We start from the raw sequence: 18,847 nt of genomic DNA, 5'->3' as shown, positions 1-18,847 counted from the left end.
ATATTCTATTCTATTCTATTGTGAGAGGGTCCTAAGCAGTGAATCAGGAGAAATGAACATGGGGAGCTACTGGGGCATCTTTGGGGGCACAGATCTTCCCTGCTAAAGGGCTGTGGGTGACTTGGGCTGGTACAGGAGCCCAAACCTAATATGCAGCATTTCTGCTTTCTGCCCTACTCTTCCCTTAAATGCAACCCAGACAATGAAGCTGCCCAAATACAGCTGTGTGGGGAGGGTGGGTGAGACAAGTGTAACATGCAGAAACCTGCATTCAACCCAAGGGCCACCTATCCGGCAAACCCCTAACAAGGCGTCAGCGCCCACTCTGAAAGCCAATAACAGCGCAAGCGCACACGCAGCAGGACTGCTACAATTTCACTGTCATGTTATTGGTAAGTAACGGCTCCTAGCACGCCCACACACTCCTCACACATACCAGGCATTGCATCTCATCTGACAAAAACACAGCGGCGTAATCCCAAACCCCCCTCACTCGCTGTGCGTACACGGCCCTGCCAGCACCCCCGCCGCCCCCCTTATGGTGGTAGCGCCCACGCTTCTCTGCCCGCCCAGTCTCCCCGCTCTGCCACTCAGCTCCTCCCTCTGTGACGCGCTTCTCACACAGTGGCGCTCAATTACTGAACTGTGACAGGAGCAGTGGGGAACCCAGGGAGGTGTGGCAACCCGGAACCGGAAAAAGCAAGGAAGAGGAGGGTCTGAGAGAGCGAAAGAAGGGGCCCAGTGGAGAGGGAGCCGGCGGAGGGGAACAAGTCACAACACCTCATTCACACACCCGGTAATAAGTAACGTGGTTTTCTGTCACACAGTTTGCACTGTCCCGTTACGTGTCATGTTATAAAGTTGGGGCGGCCTGGTGTGCGGTGTGGGAGCGGCGAGGCCGGCAAGCTGAGGGGTAACACCATGATGGGGATATTGTGAGGAGAGGAAATAGTGTGTCCGGGGCAGCACGCCAGCTATAGCCAATCCTTGGCTCCTATTGGGACCGAACTACAGCTTCTGGGAACCCGGGAACTCTAGTTTATCCACTGTCGGTATTCCTTGTATTCCTTGTATTCCCTGTATTCCTTGTATTTCTCTGTATTCCTTGTATTCCCTGTATTCCTGTGCTGGACCGGACAAGCAAGCACCCAGTGCTCAATTCCAACTCGCATCATGTGCAGCTGGGGTTTGTGGGAGTTATAGTATTCTGTACAATAGAATGGCCCTTCTTGTGCTTGGGGACGTGTCTTTGCTGTATAATCATTAGATAGGGACAAGGCAGGATTTTATTGGATCTCTTCCTGCTGTGAATACCAATGGTGCACAGTGGCACCCAGCTGCCAGGTTGGACTTAGTGGCTGTGAGCCCCTTCAGCAGAAACTCAGGGTATGAACCCCATAAAGAACTTTTTCAGACTAGTGGTTTTTGACATTTTGCAATAAAAAATTGCTGAAATAATTTCCATTGAGCTCAGTGTGAGATGCAAAGATATGTACCTACTGGGGCACTGCAACCTGCAAGGGTATCACTGTATGTATACAATACAATATGATATATGAGTGAGGCAAAAAACCTGTTTAGGCTGTGAATGTAACTTGGTGTATAACTGCTAGTCTGCACGGTCTTGGGGGTTTCCTCGGTTAAAACTTGCATTGCTTAATACCTTGGCATAACATGATTTTGCCAACCTGTCAGTTCAGTTGAGTCAATAATGGTACCAAGGCCGTACCTATCTAGTTGAAATGTAAATTGTTCAATTCAGAACAATGTTTTTATTTTGCAGAAATATAAAGAGATCATTACAGGAAACAAAGTTTAATGTCATTGGTGTGTACCCCTATTTAAAGTAACATTGCCATCCTGGGAAGGGTCCGATTGCGTCATTGGTGTCAGAAAGGATTTTTTTCCCCCTCTGCGGCAAATTAGAGTGGCTTCAGGTGGGGTTTTTTTTGCCTTCGTCTGGATTAACTAGCAGTGAGGCAGGTTGTATATAGGCATTATGGTTGAACGTGATGGACGTATCTCTTGTTTCCTATGTTAGGAGATTTGCTGATAAGACTGGAGCTACTTGCTTCCATGGCATTCTGGTAAATAAAATCAATATGGCACCAGGGTTACAGGTAGAATCCGTGTTGGACTGGCGGGCCAGGGGCACACTCTCCAAACTACTTTTTCTCAACTCCTCACTCAACCTCTATAAATCTGTTCTATTTAGTCTTCTTGTTCATATAGAGAAATAATGAATGACCATGAACTAGGCCAAATGGTAAGAAGTATGAGGGCCCCCTGACACCTGGGCCCACCGGGAGTCCGACACTTGGTAGAATGCGTAGGTATCATTATTTACTCTCAGCCAGGCGAGGAAATAAACTGCTCTGTAACATTCACTTTACTGAATACATGGTGTGTAGAAGTCTTTACCACTAAATGGAGGGGCAGAGTGAATCAGACAGCACAACTTTGAGAGCTTATCTAGCAGGGGAGCTTTTAGATTATTGTGATTTATGTAGATTACAGTTTGCACATGTCCAGTACAGTTCTTTTGGTCTTCTGTGGGCCTTGAATACAGCCAAGTGCTATATTATTTTGTTTTTTTGCATGCCAGAGCTCTAAATGAAAAATGCAATAATACAATAGTCAGTCATTTTTGTGGACAAATGTAGCGCTAACCGCAAGGGCTAATTTCTTCCCCCAGGTGGGTATACGTGCATTGCACAAGAGTTACAAAAATGCATTATTATAGGGACAAACTAATAGTGCTTTGATCACTTAAAGAGTAATACTAATAGCTGTGCATGTTATTTTCCTAATAATTAATTTAAAAAGTCAGTAATCTAAATTATTGTGCATAGTGAAACTGTAAGAAATATAGGCAAGTAAGATGTGCCTTTTAATGTTTAGAAAAGCAATTCCTATTATCTGCCGTAAAGCAATGTGATGTATTTCTCACTGTCCTTTTATCATTCCTTTGGACAGGTTGGTACTCGCACTGGCTGAACCCTTAAGGCGGCCATACACAAATAGATTTTGTTCTTCTTCCAACAAACTTTCAGATATCGAATTTATGTTTAAATGCAACAATCTAAAACTAACATTCAGATTGAAATTGAAGGATAAAGTCACGACAAACAACAATCGTATGAAAGTGATGTTCCTGCAATGCATTGTAGGTCACCAAAGGACATTGTCGGATACATGCATAGATTTTATCACTGTTGACTAATCAACCAGTCACCGTTGTATGAAAGTTATGGGAATGGGCCCAAACATGGTCCAAAAATCATACCATTAGATGGTTGCGTGTATGGCCAACTTTAGGTTTGTCACGCAAAGGCAGAGAAGGGTCTGCTGGATGAACCTTGTAGATATCAGTGGTGATACCCCTGCAGGCTTTCTTTGATTGACTGCTTACCATCAATAGAAAACATGTAATTGCTTGGTGCCTGACTATAACTTGTCAATCTGTAGTCTAGGTAGAGTAAAAACGACACCGTGATAGCAAGAGTTCTGTGATGCTATTTCTTATTACAGCTGATTCTATATTGGCTTTCCTATTACGGCTGTTGGATTGAAAGAACTGGTCCTCCAGTCAGAATGCTGTTATGCATAACTAAATGTAAAGGGGAAGTTTACATTTTGTTATTATGGTATAGAGCCACCTGTTGGAAGCAAGTGTTCAGTCAGTCTTCATTAATTTGAATACTTTTTTAATCATTGACATTGCTCTTCTGCCTTTTTCCAGCCTGTAACTGAAAAAGCTCTCTTGGGGGGTCAAATAACACAATGTCTGCAAGGGTTTAGTGGTGGTCCAATTTTTATCGCTTTTCCAAAGTGCTGTCTTGTTGCTAAGACAGTTAAGCTCTAGCAACCAGATAGCTCTTGAAGTTCAAGTCTAAGAGCTGTACAAAAAAATGTAAGTTTCAAAAACAAGGAATATCGTTAGATACACAATACATGGCCAGATTTTATTGCTATCTGACCGAAATTTTCTAACTTGTCCAATCGACTAAATGACGATCACAATGGTACTAAAATTATTATTATTAATATAATTCGGAGCCCACAGGGTCCGAAAAGCAGACAAACTACATTTTGTACTATTATATTGGTGCATGTATGGCCAGCTTAAGCATACTGAGCCATTTTAACTTTTTGACACTTAACATTGCCTCTCTGTGGAAAATATCAATGCTATTTATTTTTCCTTGAATGATACAGGCAAATTCTTGAATAGTGGTGGTTGTAATGGCGTTAGTCTTCCACATTGTGGTTTGCAGAGTTCAGGAGTGAAACTTCTCCTTATGTTGCTTTGTGTAGAGTGGGAAAATGTAGGTGTGAGAAAATAGGCACTTTGTGGCCCAAGTTTCTGGTCTTGCTGCAGGTTATAATAAAGCTGTACTGAAAACTTGCAATCTTTTACAGCTCCTAACAAATTCATATCTTTGACTCTTTCATATATTGCCGCTTAGCTATTCTGTTCATGCTTTGATATATACAGTTTACTTTAGAGACATTCGCACACTGAGACAGAGCTCAGCGTCTTACTGAGATTAAGAAGCAGTGACATTTTATCTTTACTTTTTCAATCAAATAACGTTCCAGCTCACCCTTTTAGGCCTGTTTGTGCATGTCTTGCACATTCTGAAGTGAATTCCTAATCTATTTGATGCCTATAGGCATTTTCGGACAAAGTAAGAGCTGCTATTTAACATGATGGATTGTCAGGTATGTTCTTTAAATTTTGCTCTCTTTATATATTGACACAGATTAGCAAGTATTGTTTCAACTGTAGAAAGCAGTACTGATACTGTAGTTGCTTTAAATTGACAATAGGCTTGGGTGCCAAATGAGTGGATAATGAGTTGAATAAAATGGAGTCTATAGGAGATGGTCTTTCTGTAATTCCAGCTTTCTGGATAACTAGTTTCCAGATAATGGATCTCATACCTGTACAAACATTTCTTTATGTTGAAACAAAACACAAAAAAATGAAAACAATAAGGTTATAATAGCTCAGCTGGACTTTGCACTAGTAAAACAACTGCTTATTGGGCTTTATTCTTACAGCAGAGAAGTACTTATTATGACTATTATCTGTGAGATAGGACATTATAACATATTGGGGGTTTTATTTTCCATTACAGAGTCAATAAGTACATATTTGCCAACTCCGATTCCAGGTACCGAAAATTGCTTCTGACTCCACAGCTCTAGTCAGATCATGCTACTCTAATCCTTGGAGTCAAATCATACTGAGGGCCTATGGAGATCTGTTGGGCAAGGACTACATGAACATGATGATGTGGTCTTAACCCAGTATTATATTTAAACCTCCCCAATCAATCAACATATGTCTGATTTTCACCCAGATATTGGTCATGCGGCCTCTCAGTCAGCTGAATAAGCTGATGAATCAGTCTGGAGGAGCCAAGTTTTCTGTTCCTATCAGCCCCTGTATGGGCAACTTTAGTCAGCAAATGTAGCCATAATGTGCTTCAGAAAGATACAAGCGGCAGAATTAAGTTATGAAATTCAAAAACCTGTTTCGAGGGTTAGAAGTAATTTAAGATGACTGATTGTTTGCTTGAGTGTTTAGGAGGTATGTGCTTTTTGTTGCACTTAATTATGGGCCTATGATTAAGTTCAACAAAAAGCACAAAACACAAAGGAATGTAGGTACTCTGCTATTTTGCAAATAACTATTATTCAATTTACTTTGCCTGTCTATATAGGATTACATGTGTGCCTGCTCAGCCACTCCTGTTTTTCATTATCACACCTTGCTGATGGTCTGGGGCATTTGCACTTTTTTATGACCAGAATTATACCTCCAACGTTGAGTTGTTAAAGAGACTATATGTGCAGTATCACATTATGCCTGTCTCTCTCTTGTTACATTTGCTTGGGCCGAACACACAGGCGATCAGAACAGTAAACAGTGAAGAGGAGTAGCGGCAATCTCATGCACCCAGAGGTTTATTATGTGTACTAGTGCTGTACATGTGTCAGATGAAGGCAGGGGGAGCGTTTGCTCTTTTTGCTTTCATTTAGCTCATATACTGTTATGCATCATCTACATGTGGTTACCATCCGATTTTAGTGATAAGTATATCCTCTCCATGTGTTATATGCGGAAACAGGTTATTATTATTAATTGCATCTCGGTTATTTAGAGCTACAGTGTTGATAGCATTTTTAAATCAGACAAAATGGTGCGAGGTTCAGCCTCTCACATAATTGTATCTCCTGTGTAATCAGATAACTTTACAAACTCTTCTGTACTGTGCTACTCAACCCAGTTATTAAAACTGTGCTTATTATTTGTTTCCTTTGAGGTTTAAAGTATACATAATGTACCTTCGCAGTGTGTCACTACTGGATAAAATTTGACGGGTTATACCTTGGCAGTCTGAAATCTCTCCTGTAAGCTTTCCTGTCTGAAACTAGAGGTTTCGCTTGTTTTCCATTGAAGTAAATTGTATCCTAGGAGGTGGTTATCAGTTATATTTTCATGTAGGAAAGATACATCTGTAAGGAAAATACTATAAAATATATTGTTACCTTTAGATGGACTGTACAGAGTATGAACAAAGGGATACTAGCAAAACTTTTTAACACACAGGTTATTGTACCAAACCTTGTATTTGTTAACAATATCTATACATGTATGGCCAGCTTTAGAATCACTCCTGTTTTATTAAGTAGTAGTTTTTCTTTGTTGACATATTCCTTTCTGCCAATAGGAAACCTGCACACCTTGTTTTGTGTTGCAAAGGGTGTTTGCTTGGAAAAGTCTTATTTTTGCAAACTGGGTAGCCATTGTTGTAAGCTTTCTTTTCATCTCCTAATATATGGTATTTTTCATGCATTGTATGTGTACAATGCATTGTTATGCAACGTTATATCTGGCTTTTTCACAAATAAGACCTTTTTGGGAACTGTTCTTCTGATAACATTTTTTGATTTCCTCCACTGGTCTTTGGGCCTCTCAAGTGATTTCACTTGGAAATGGTCTTTTTCCAGCTGTGTTTTTTTTTTTTTTTTCAGAAGTACAGAAACAGTCCTTTCATCATCTTCATCATCATCCTCATGTGCAAATTTAATTAGAGCTCTGAAAGAATTTGCAGGGTGCATTAGTGCTTCTCCAATAGGAAATCCTGGACGGAACTTCCTTTTTTATACACATTCTTACTCCACTGGAAAAACGTATCCCTTTTCCTGTCAAGCTGGGGTTATTGTATTAATGGTAAATGATGGCTAAGATATACAATGGTTGTATGTGCAAAAGTGTGTTGTAGCTCTCGCAAGTCTTTCTAAACTTTTTCATACCTTGGCGCAACTTTAAACATGGGAATTTATTTCTATATTTTTGTGTACATGTATTTTTTAATCAGTAGGTAAAGGTATTTTTTTTGGGGGGGGGGGGGCATGCACCCATGCATTTTTTTTGTTGCATTATATTTATTTTAATTGTCTTTGTAATACCTATTCTGCAATATGTAATGTAGAAAATTAAGAGCAGAGTTACTAACGGGATGTTAAAGAGGAATGCACAGAAAGAGAGGGCAGCGCGACTTGGAGGGACCTTTAGGAACCATTAGGGTTGCACATTGTGTGTAGTTGCTGGTAAATCCCTACTTTTTGTCCACATCCGGACCAATCCCTACCTCCCCTTCTATCCCCTACTACCAACTTTGTAAAACTACCTACTCATTTGATCCATCCTCTCTACTTGACAACTCTGCCCCCTTTTACATTACAGCCTGACCCCTGCCTATTCATCATCATCCAGACCCTTTTCCCTGACATGGTTTACTGTACAGACATGTAGGGGCGCAACCATATTTATAACCTAGGTAGAGACATTCCTCATAGACTTCAGTTATACAGCACCATTAAATGTCTGTCATCCATGTTACTAGGATCACTGACCATGCCAACCTATCGAAGTCCAAATCAACTATAACAGTTGTTGGTAAATGAAAGCAGCTTTAAATAAATCAAAGTAAAATGAAAGTATAGTATACAGTATAGAGTGGGTTGGGGCAGACCCATGCCCAACCTAGACATCCTTCCTGCAAAAGGACCCTCTGTCCTTCTATGCCCCTTCCCCAGACCTCCCAGAATGGGTTTAACTTTACCAGCCTTGGAAACTGGAAGTGATGGAGGTGGATTGACCAGATCAGGGATACAAATTGCTTTCTCTTCAAGGAGGTGGGGCGTTTAGACCACACCTTCCTAGGGCATCCCGATAGATTACCCTTATTACTGCCTACTTTGGTCAGGGAATCAATGATTTTCCGCCTGAAACCTGACTGCTTTGCGAGTGTAAATTAGTAAAAATAATAAGTGTTGAGTTATACCGTAAACTGTAGTGTGTTGGAAGGATCCTTAAGTTTTGTAGTTGGGGAATGCCCTTCCTAGTGATGTTGTAATGGCAGATTCTGTTCCTATAAGAGGGGCCTGGATGAGTTCTTGAACAAGCATAGTATCGAAGGCTATTGTGATACTGATATCTACAGTTAGTATTGATGTCAGTATATATGGGTTTATGTATGAGTATATAGATAGGTCTGTATGTGAGTGGATAGGTCAGTATGGGTCTGTATGTGAGTGGATAGATAGGTCAGTATGGGTCTATGTGTGCTGGGTTTACTTGGAAGGGTTGACCTTGATTGTCTTTTTTTCAACCCAACTATGTAACCTGCCTAGCATTAGGTAATCTGTTTGGTGGAAGGGCTTAATTTTCTATAACTGTGAGTTCTGCTTTAAAAGTGGAACTGTCACCCAGGCATAAAAAGCTGTATAATAAAAGTCCTTTTCAAATTAAACTTGAAACCCAAATTCATTTTTATAATAACACATTCAAACCCATTATAAAGGCATTTAAAAATCCCAGCTGTCAATCATATATTGCTTGCCCCACCTCTATGCCTTAGGCGTAGAGGCGGGGCAGGCAATAACTTTAGCTTTCCGTTCAGCACTACCTAGATGTCAATGCACATCTCACTATCCCCGTCCCTCCTCATCATCTAATTGTGCAGCCAGTGCAAGGGCCTGGGCTTCTTGTCCCCCATTCTGGCACATGAACAAGATTTTGGCATGATACAAAGTTTGCTTTCATAACAATGTCCACAAAATGGTGCCCGCTTGATTTCTTTGAGTAATCCAAGACGGAAGGAAACAAGATTTATATTATTTATATAGTGTAAGTAACATTTATTTTGCTTAACTGACAATATAGAAAATAATTTGGAGTTATGTCTTGGGGTGACAGGTCCCCTTTAAACTGGCATTTCCTAGTCTTAATACGTGCATCATCCCCAGGGATTCAGTGGTCTGATGCCAGGTGGCAATAGGTCATTTCATAGTAACATGATTTCTCCCATCTTCTTCATGCCATATTTAACTGTGAATGTCTTTCTGGTTTAAAAAAGAGCAGTAAGGCTCTGACAATCCCTGTTTTACAAGAGGATCAAGTAGCATGTAAGCTATTTATTAACTTTAAATAAAAGTATTTGGAAACCTTAGGTCCTTACCCATCTATGCATTAAGGGAAACTTAATCCAAGAGTATTTTTAGATAAACTGATGCTCTGTGTCATGTAATATTCAGGTTATATTTACAGCAGCAAGTAGCTTGCCTCTCCCTTTCATGGTAACTGACAGTCCTAACAAAGTTCAATAATATCATTTTTTGTTTCAGTGGTATAAAATCTAAGGGTATTTTAACAGTGACAACGTCCATCCTGTATGCAGAGTGACGGTAATTAATGGTCTGCCTGTCACTGCTACATGGGGTGGATTTCAACCAGGGGGTGAAAACATACTGATCTCAGTGGCAGGTGAATCTCATTAATTCTTTTCACTTTACATAAGGTACAGATGTAGGATGCAATTGCCTTTTCCTGCGCTGTGTAGCACTATAACACTACAGAAAACTCGTAACAAACAGGCACAATTGGATAAGTAACAAAGAGCCTTACAACAGACATAGCATCTTTAAAAACACTTAAAAATGACACAACCCAGCACTATCGTGTCTACCTCTACCCCAATACTCTGTGTCAATAGTGTTTAATAGCAGTAGCAAAAAGTAACATACTTAAAAGTAGTTCACTATAATTATTAATATGGATACATCTCCGATATAGTCCAAAAAAAAAAATATACAGTAGATTAATACACTAACTATAAGTGTAGTAGCTATAAATGTATCAACCTAAGAATTATAATAGTTACAATGTATACAAATAAATAAGTATAATAAATCATGCAAATAGAGACCATTTCCAGGAAGCAAAATAAGCATATTATTTTGCTCCGGAAATGGTCTCTATTTGCATGATTTATTATACTTATTTATTTGTATACATTGTAACTTTTATAATACTGGAATACAAATGTTTCCAAATGATGTAATCAAACTAAACTAAACTAAAGTATCCGTATCATACTGCAACACTTAATTCATAACTGAGCAAAGCAATGCAGGAAATGCCTTCTGCACAACCTAAATCCTCACCAATATTGAATTTATTAAGATGTTCAATCTCAGAGGCAAAACATTTTGGGGGTAATTTTGATGTTGAGGCATATTTTGCATAATTCAGAAACCTTCCTGTGTTACCCTACGTATTTGTGTGTGCTGTCTGTAATTGATTTGTATGGAGACTATCACAAGCTGGTAAAGGCACTTTACTATAACAGGTATAGGAATCAATTTAAGCAAGTAATTCTAATTTTTTTCCCTTTTCTGAAATTACAAACCAGTTCCTTGTATTTTATCCCAACTAAGATGCACAAATTATAGAAATAATACCAGATTCTGAGTATTGCAGATAATGTATCAAAACCTATATGATAGTTGTCCCATGGCGCAGGTTGCATTTCCGCAATAAAGAATTTTTTAAGGGCAAGGCCCGTATGTAGCTCTTGAGTGCCGTTGCTGTTTGCTTGTTTGGAATCTGTGGGGAGGGTGCCGATCCCTCTCTAGCATTGTGCGCCGAGCGGTGAGTTTCCGTTGGAGGGCTGAGGGAGTGCGGGTTTGGATTCGTTGCTTGCCATGGCGCAGGAAAGACATCATTTACATGTCTATGAAGATTTTCATTCATCCAGGTCATGGTATATCTAGTATAAATAAATTTAAAGCAACTGGACTTGTTAGGTAATCATTGAAGACATTTCCTGTGCCATGGGACAACTATCATATAGGTTTTGATCCATTATCTGCTCGGATGAGTAGTGAAACGTCTTCAATGATTACCAAATAAGTCCAGTTGCTTTAAATTTATTTATACTAGATACATCATTTACATGTTTTTATGCAAAAATATTTTCTATACAAAAGCAACACTTTTTGACCAGTCATATGTTAACAGCTAGCTGTTTTATCAGTAACAGTGCAATTTAGAGTAAGGTCAGTTCCAAAATGAAGCCAAGTTGTTTGCTCTATAATTTAAAAAGGAACAGTAACACCAAAAAAATGAATGTATAAAAGTAATTACAATATAATGTACTCTTGCCCTGCACTGGTAAAACTGGTGTGTTTGCCTCAAAAAGACTACTGTACTTTTATATAAACAAAGCTGCTTTGTAGCAGTGGGGGCAGACAGGTTTGGGCCAACACACAACTTATCCAGGTCGAGCGTGGGTTCTGGCCGAGCCACCGGCAATGGCTGTTTATATATGCGAACCTGCCTCACTTTTCCCCCTCCATGATATTAGAGATGGGGAGGGCATGTGTATATAAATGGCTGCAGAACAGAAGTGCGGGTTGGGTGCTGGTTGGGAGAGGGCGGATTAGGGTCTTGTGCGGGTTAAATTGTGTGAGGGTTATATTTTTCATGCAAAGCCCATTTGAAATCTTCCTACATCATCTCGGATGAATTTAGATTTGGACTTTGACTTGGCCTTTCCAGAATCCTTCATTTCTTTCCACCTTCATGCTTTACAGTTGGTATCAGGTTCTTCTAGTAAAGCGCTGTCTCCTGGTATTGTGGCCAAATAATTTTACCTTTGCCTCATCTGTCCAAAGGTTCTTGTCCTTGTCAAATTAGAGTCTTACCCTGATATTTTTTCTGGACACCATAGGTTTCCTCCATGCACACTTCCCATGTAGATCTAATTTACACAGTATTTGACATCAGTAGTGGTGAGGGGGCTACCTTAGGTCCCATGATAAAATTCTGGTGTTGTGAGCTTCGTTCAGTATTTTGCCTTCTGGGCCTGAGCCGAGAACTGCCAACTTGCTTGGGCCAGACCAAGTTGGCAGTTGATTGAAATGTTCTCCAGTTGTGTATGGTGTTCTGGATAGTGGAATGATTGATCATTTTAAACCCTACTATAGAGGGTCCATCCAGACCCATGGCAACAGGGGACCCAAGGGGGGGGGGGCGGCATGGGAGACATATATATATATATATATATATATATATATATATATATATGTGTGTGTGTGTTTTTTTGACTAGAAAATTAACACTCTTTTACACTTTTTGTCTAGATCGGACTTTTCTGCAAGAATCATGTCTGATAACGGGGAGCTTGAAGATAAGCCGCCAGCTCCTCCAGCTCGGATTAGCAGCACAGGGACAAAAGATCCTCTGACCAGCAACCACAGTCATAAACCTTTACCTTTAATCCCTGAAAAACCCAGGAATAAAATTATTTCAATGTTTTCTGGCACAGAAAAAGGTAGGATATATCAGTTGGTTTTCTCCTCATAGAAGTCTAATTTTAGAGTGCATGCCTATTTTTTATGTAACTATGAAGGGAACTATTATTTTGTGTGTGGAAGTAATACATATAAACAGTACTTAAGTGGTATAATATGTACATTGCCAATACCCCTTCCCAAGTTAGAGGCCTTCCTCCCCATGAACACAAGCATGTAGTACCAACTAGCAGCTGGTTAGGTTTTGCTAGTACAACAGGTTTTTTTTTTTTTTTTCTTCTTCAATTACAGCTACTAAACTTGAAAATAATGTAACTGAATAGCTGAGATGTAGCTCTATATGAAACTGATACTGCAACTGTTAAGGTGGCCACACGTGGCGATTTTTGATCTTTCGTGCATCGAAAGATCGTTCCCACCCTCCACAGACGTTCAGGGCTGAATCGTCAGATACGGAGGTAGAAAAAATAGGATTTTTACCTCCTTCTGCCGATTCAGCCCTGAAGGTAGATTTTGCTCAGGCGTCTTCAATGACGCCCAATCAAAATCTTTTAACCCGCCCGATCGGCGAGTTGACCGATATCGGCAGTCGTCTGTGATATCGGTCACCTCGCCGACTAGCCAGCTTTAAGGGCCCCAATGGGAATTTGATTTGTTTAGGGAAAATGTCTTGTCTCCAAAAGTTAAGGGCCAGTGATCATTGGTCCGTGGAGCCCAATAACTAGTTATTACACTGCTGAAAAGTTCATGTAGGGGTTACTCATAATTCAAAATTAGTATAGATCCCCTTAAAATCCCCTTTCTCCTTGTAATAGCAGTAAGTAAGATAGTGATGTGCACTTTACCGGATTAATAATTAACGGACCTGGTAAAGTGTTTCCATTTTTCCACAACAAATGGTTGTAAAAGCTATAGAGATTTTTGCATGTATGCCATCCCCTAAAATTAACTTTTAAGGCTGTGGGAGGATGCTCAAAGGAGTTTGTTCATAACCTCCTGAGGGGAAATTTTGTTTAAATAATAGACTTTAAAGCTAGCAGTTAGGCAGATTTTTTTTTAAAGGAAAAGGTTGACCTTGATGGGGGGTATGTAATTTTTTTTCCAACCTAGATTACTTTGGTTATCCAGAAACAAATGTTTTAATGGTGAGACTTGGTTAAACAGCAGTTATAAATAACTATGAGCTATCACCTGTAAATTACATAAGCAAGCAGTTTCCCACAGAATTCCACTTCTTGTGCCTGCAACGGGACCCAACAACTATTTCTCTGAAGTTATCAAGTATGGACTCTCCCAATATGTTTTACTTTGATATATGTGTATATATGTTGATATATGTGAACCTAGCAGAAACTACTGTTTTAATAACCGCATTACTCTTTAGTATAATACTACTTACTTACCTTATAAGGAAACTGTGGTAAAGATTTTGGTGCTTCTTTTTAATTGTTTGTTTTTAATCAGGTATTATCTTTTATTAAGGCTATATATGTGATAATGTGTCCCTCCTTATTATAACAGTCTGAGGTGTGGCTTCAATCATTCAAAGTAATTTGTTGTATTTGGTCTTAAACAGCAGTAATCTTAATAAACCCATTTATTAGATTTGAAATATGGTATTTGAATTATGGTAGCAGTGATGTACTCTTAGAACCACATTTTATATCTGTTTTATTTGATGTAATTTTTTAGTAAAATTGTTGTCGTATGTGTGTGTTTATTATTAAATATTAAATACAGCCTAAACAATTCCAAAAGCTGTGAACACACACACAATGTGCAGTCTTTACCATTCATTTGATGGCCGGATATATATGTGCATATAAATGCAGCGTGTTTTTATAGATTTTACAATGCAGCTGCCAATTAATTGTGTGTGTTTTTGAATTCCACATTTTTTGTTCTACAGTTAAAGCCACTTAACTTCTCCACAGAGAAACCACAATGTTTATGGACATCATGTTCTCCAGTAGACATTAATATTAATCTTGCAGAAGGCCCTTAGAAATTGTGCATGCAGTATTAAGAAAAAAAATGCAACTGATTGTGAATGCTTGCATAAAAGCTTGCAAGCATTGCTGAAGTTATTTACAGTTGCATTTGCACGTTTTTTTTTTTATACTTAGTGCATTAAAACACTTCTCAAATATATGAAATTAGTGCTTGAGTAAGGATAGAGAAAGGCAAAATATAAGGAAAGTTAAATTAAAGAACTTTTTTTTTTATAAAAGGGCTTTTAACTTCCCTTTTAAACTGAAGTTACAGTGAAAAGGAAATGAATCAATAGCAGACTGTGCAATGGGCAGCCAGAGCCTGGTGTTCAGTTATTTGGTACTGTAGTCTAGATACTTCCTTATGTCAGCATGGGCACTATACCAAAGGACTAGTCACAGAAAAGTCTTTAAGTCTTCAAATATTTATGGTGATATAGTCAAGCATGGACAAACGTCTGGCATTTAACATATGACAATAGGCGACGCCAGTACCACTGCAATGTCAGCAACGGGCAAACATTTTTTGCAGAAAGGCCACTTTGTTAATTTTGGTAAGTTACACATTTCTGCTTTTATCAGGGAATCTATTATCGTGTGTCCTGAGCTTAAATGTATGTTCATGCTCGGGAGACTGTAGACAGTGTCAGTGTAATTACATATGGTATAAGGTTTGTTGGGAGTCATTCAGTGCAACAGAGAAACACAAAGCGCTGCAGCATATTATTTTGGCTTCCTATGCTATTATATACTATTATTATGCTTTTTATCGAGTTGTTCCTTGTAATTCTTTCTCGGCTATGTATGTAAAAAAAAATTTGTGTGCACATTTTAACAATTGTGTGCTCAGGTCCAAATATATGTTAAATTAAGTGTTTTCACACACAATTCTTTGTGCACACCACAATTTGTTGTGTGATGGTACAGCTTAGAGAAAACATTGGCGCTGATATATTTAACAACACTTATAACAGAGAATTTACCTCATTCACTTAAGTTTTTATTTAGTTCATATTCCTGCCAAACATAATTGTGCCTGCAGCTCTGTTCTGTACAAACTTAAGTAAAATGAAATGTGCCCATTCCTGTTTGATTACTGCTGACGCTCTTTACTAAGAATACATCAGGAGTTCTCACGTATGTTCATAACAGTGTTGCTCTTGTTTTCATGCCTTCAGTTTCACCTTTTTTGAAAGTATACTTTTTGGTAAGTAAGTTTGTATTTAAGCTTATATTCTAGCCACTAAAAGTATGTTTGTTATATTGCAAGAACTAAATAGAATAGCACATAGTATAGTATTCACATTTAACTGACATGACCATAAGGGCTTACAATCAAAAGGGATTGTAAAATATATACTTAAAGGGTTTTGAAGAAAACTTGGCCAAAATATTCCAGTCTGTTATTTTTCTACATAGTGATGGGGATTTCTTTACACCTTTAGTAACAAATTAGTACATATAAGAGCCTTTTGCCCCATATATCAGTTAATTAATACATCAATTAATGGTTAGCATTCCTTGTTTTAATAACTAGTAAAGAGGCAGTACATGTTAAAATCCGCTTGTTTTACAACAACAGGCATAGGCGTTGTCAGACTTAGAGCGGCATTCTTGAGCCGATGCAATCACCGATCAGATGGGAAAATCAAACCTGCCCGATTTTCGTCCAGATATGGATGGGGGCGGCCCGTACATGGGCTGGTAAGCTGCCAAATCAGTCTAAAGGACTTGAATCAGCAGCATAAATCTATCCATGTATGGCCACCTCAAGTGTGAAAGCAAAACACTGCTCTCTCACTGTGTTATGATAGGAAGATATGAATAGGCAGAATATATTTTCAGTAAGTTCTGTTACTTTACCTGTATACAACTTTTTCAGTTGTACAGGTATGGGACCCATTATCCAAATAGCTCCAAATTACTGGAAGACCATCTTCCATAGACTCCATTGTAATTAAAAATTTCACATTTTTAAAAATTATTTCCTTTTTTTCTTTATAATAATAAAACATTACCTTGTACTTGATGGTTGTAAACATATAAGTAGTTCTTGCAGACAAAATAATCATATTGGGTTTATTTAATATCTTAATTATTTTTTTTAGTAAACTTAAGGTATGGTGATCCAAATAAGGAAAGACCCCCTTATCCAGAAAACCCCAGGTCTGGAGCATTCTGGATAACAGGTTCCATACCTAAATATAATACCCCATTATGTATGTACGCACGCGAATACTATAAAAATATAAGACCATATCGCTACTTTCTGGTTTCTTCACCTTTTATTTTTTTTACAGAGGACACAAGGGCATCCCTTGAGATTAGAGGAATTTTGTATGTTATCTCCTTGAAGTAGTTATACTACTATATTATATTAGATAATATCAAGAAAGTGTTGGGTTACTTTCTAGTGAATGAAAATGTTACTGAAATTTACACAATTGGCACAGGGGACTTTCCTGATTGCCAAAGTCAGCAGGGAAATCTTTCCCTTTTGAGGCAAATTGGAGAATACTTCTGATATGGTTCAGCTAGTTAGGAAGGTTTCACATTGAGAGAAGGCTGGATACTACTCCCTAAACGTACTGACAATGAAAATGGCCCAAATAATGCATTGCTTTAAAGTATTTTGGTTCAAGCTTGTCGTGCACATACCAATAATATCATACAAAAAATATGTATGCAGTTTCTGTTACCTGTATGTTGACCTGCCATTCTTGCCCAAAATCCATATACTATATATATTCATTAATTTGGGGTCTGGGCAGGTTTGCATATTTAGTGAGTGTATGGTGCCTCAGCAAATAGCCTAGATTATTGACAAAATCGAAAGGCAGCCATGCTGTGTGGTGCCTCTGTTTAACCCATGGCCAATGATTGTACAATATCATGGGTTGGCTGATGGATAGACTTCTGTAGATTCTTATCCAATAGTATTTTCAAACTGCTCAGTAGATATATGGGCGATAACTACATATTTAGGCCAATAAGCATCAAAGTTCTGGAACCATTTCGCTACATAATTTAACAGCAATAAAAAGCTTTTAAGTTCCTTATTTAAGATACAGAGGTGATTGTGGCATCTGTAAAAGCTACATGTGTAACTGAAACCTCATTGCATATTTGTTTGTACAATTCTATTTGCCATAGAACTGAATCCACTATTTTGGCGTTCAGCCGAACCACCAAATCCTTTGTGAAAGATTGGGCGAATACCAAACTGAATCCAAATTTTAATATATAAATGAAGATACCGAAGGGTTAAAGAGAACCGCGCGTGGTGAAGAATTTTCAACTTCCGTCACATTTTAAGGATTCAGTTTGGCCAGGCACATGGATTCGGCCGAATCTGAATCCTGCTGAGAAAGGCTGAATCCCAAACAGTCTCCTGGATTCGGTGTATCCCTACTTAGAATGAGAACCCTCCCTGAGTTTAAAGTGACTGCATGTGATTTGTGTAAGGTTCTTTATAATTACATGTGAATAGAGAAAGCATGAATGTTCCAAAATGTAATCATGCCAAAATTTCAGTGCATAAAAAAGACTTTATTTTGCTTGATAGTTTCCTTTTATTTGTTCCTTTTATTTGTCCCATCCATAATTTTAACAGTTCAGAATAGCACCTGAAAGACAGGTGTAGGTCACCTAAAGTAGAACATTTGCCCAGATGAGGGAGCATCCAGGGAATACTGCAGAGATCAGGAGTAAAAAATACAAGCTTGCTGAATGAGCAGATTGGAATGCACACGTCTATCATACACGTGTGCTGAACAGATGTCGGAACACTAGAACTTGTATTACATATGGATTTTCTGCATCCATAGGCGGAATATAGAATCACTTTGAGATTCAGATGCATCAAAGAATTATAAAAAGTTTTGGATTGGAATTGGTATCCTTACTACCAGATCAGTTATGAACCCTTGTTATGTGACCTTACTACATTGAATGGTTAGAGACGATATGGTCTCGCACAAGCTGCATGTTAGTACTGCTGCATTCACATTTAAATATGGAATTCTCCAAGTAAGTTCTGCCTGCATTTTGGGCATGGTAGATGTGAAGGAGATCACATACAGTCACAAAGTATGTACAACCCAAGTTTTTATTTTATCTTTATAAAAGTGGACACATCAATATTTAATTTTCATAAAGAATGTGTGTGCATATATATGCAC

The 18,847-nt window shown here is 38.6% G+C and overlaps 1 protein-coding gene across 2 annotated transcripts in view; it reads left to right on the top strand.

Moving 5' to 3' along the window:
- Window positions 1-482: 482 nt before the first annotated feature.
- Window positions 483-18,847, top strand: part of pak2 (p21 protein (Cdc42/Rac)-activated kinase 2) — a 32,416-nt gene continuing 14,051 nt past the window's right edge. Inside the window, exons 1-2 of one of the 2 annotated variants that reach the window (XM_002935099.5) lie at window positions 483-796; window positions 12,505-12,695. In XM_002935099.5, the coding sequence (XP_002935145.1) occupies window positions 12,527-12,695 (169 nt within the window). In that variant the 5' untranslated portion in view covers window positions 483-796; window positions 12,505-12,526. Of the gene's footprint in view, window positions 797-913; window positions 1,049-12,504; window positions 12,696-18,847 lie in introns of those variants that run through there. The other variant, XM_012971043.3, reaches the window with a different exon arrangement.

This window comes from Xenopus tropicalis, chromosome 5 (genome assembly GCF_000004195.4).
Source record: "Xenopus tropicalis strain Nigerian chromosome 5, UCB_Xtro_10.0, whole genome shotgun sequence".
Taxonomy (NCBI): Eukaryota; Metazoa; Chordata; class Amphibia; order Anura; family Pipidae; genus Xenopus; species Xenopus tropicalis.
This window is presented reverse-complemented; position numbering and strand designations above follow the sequence as displayed.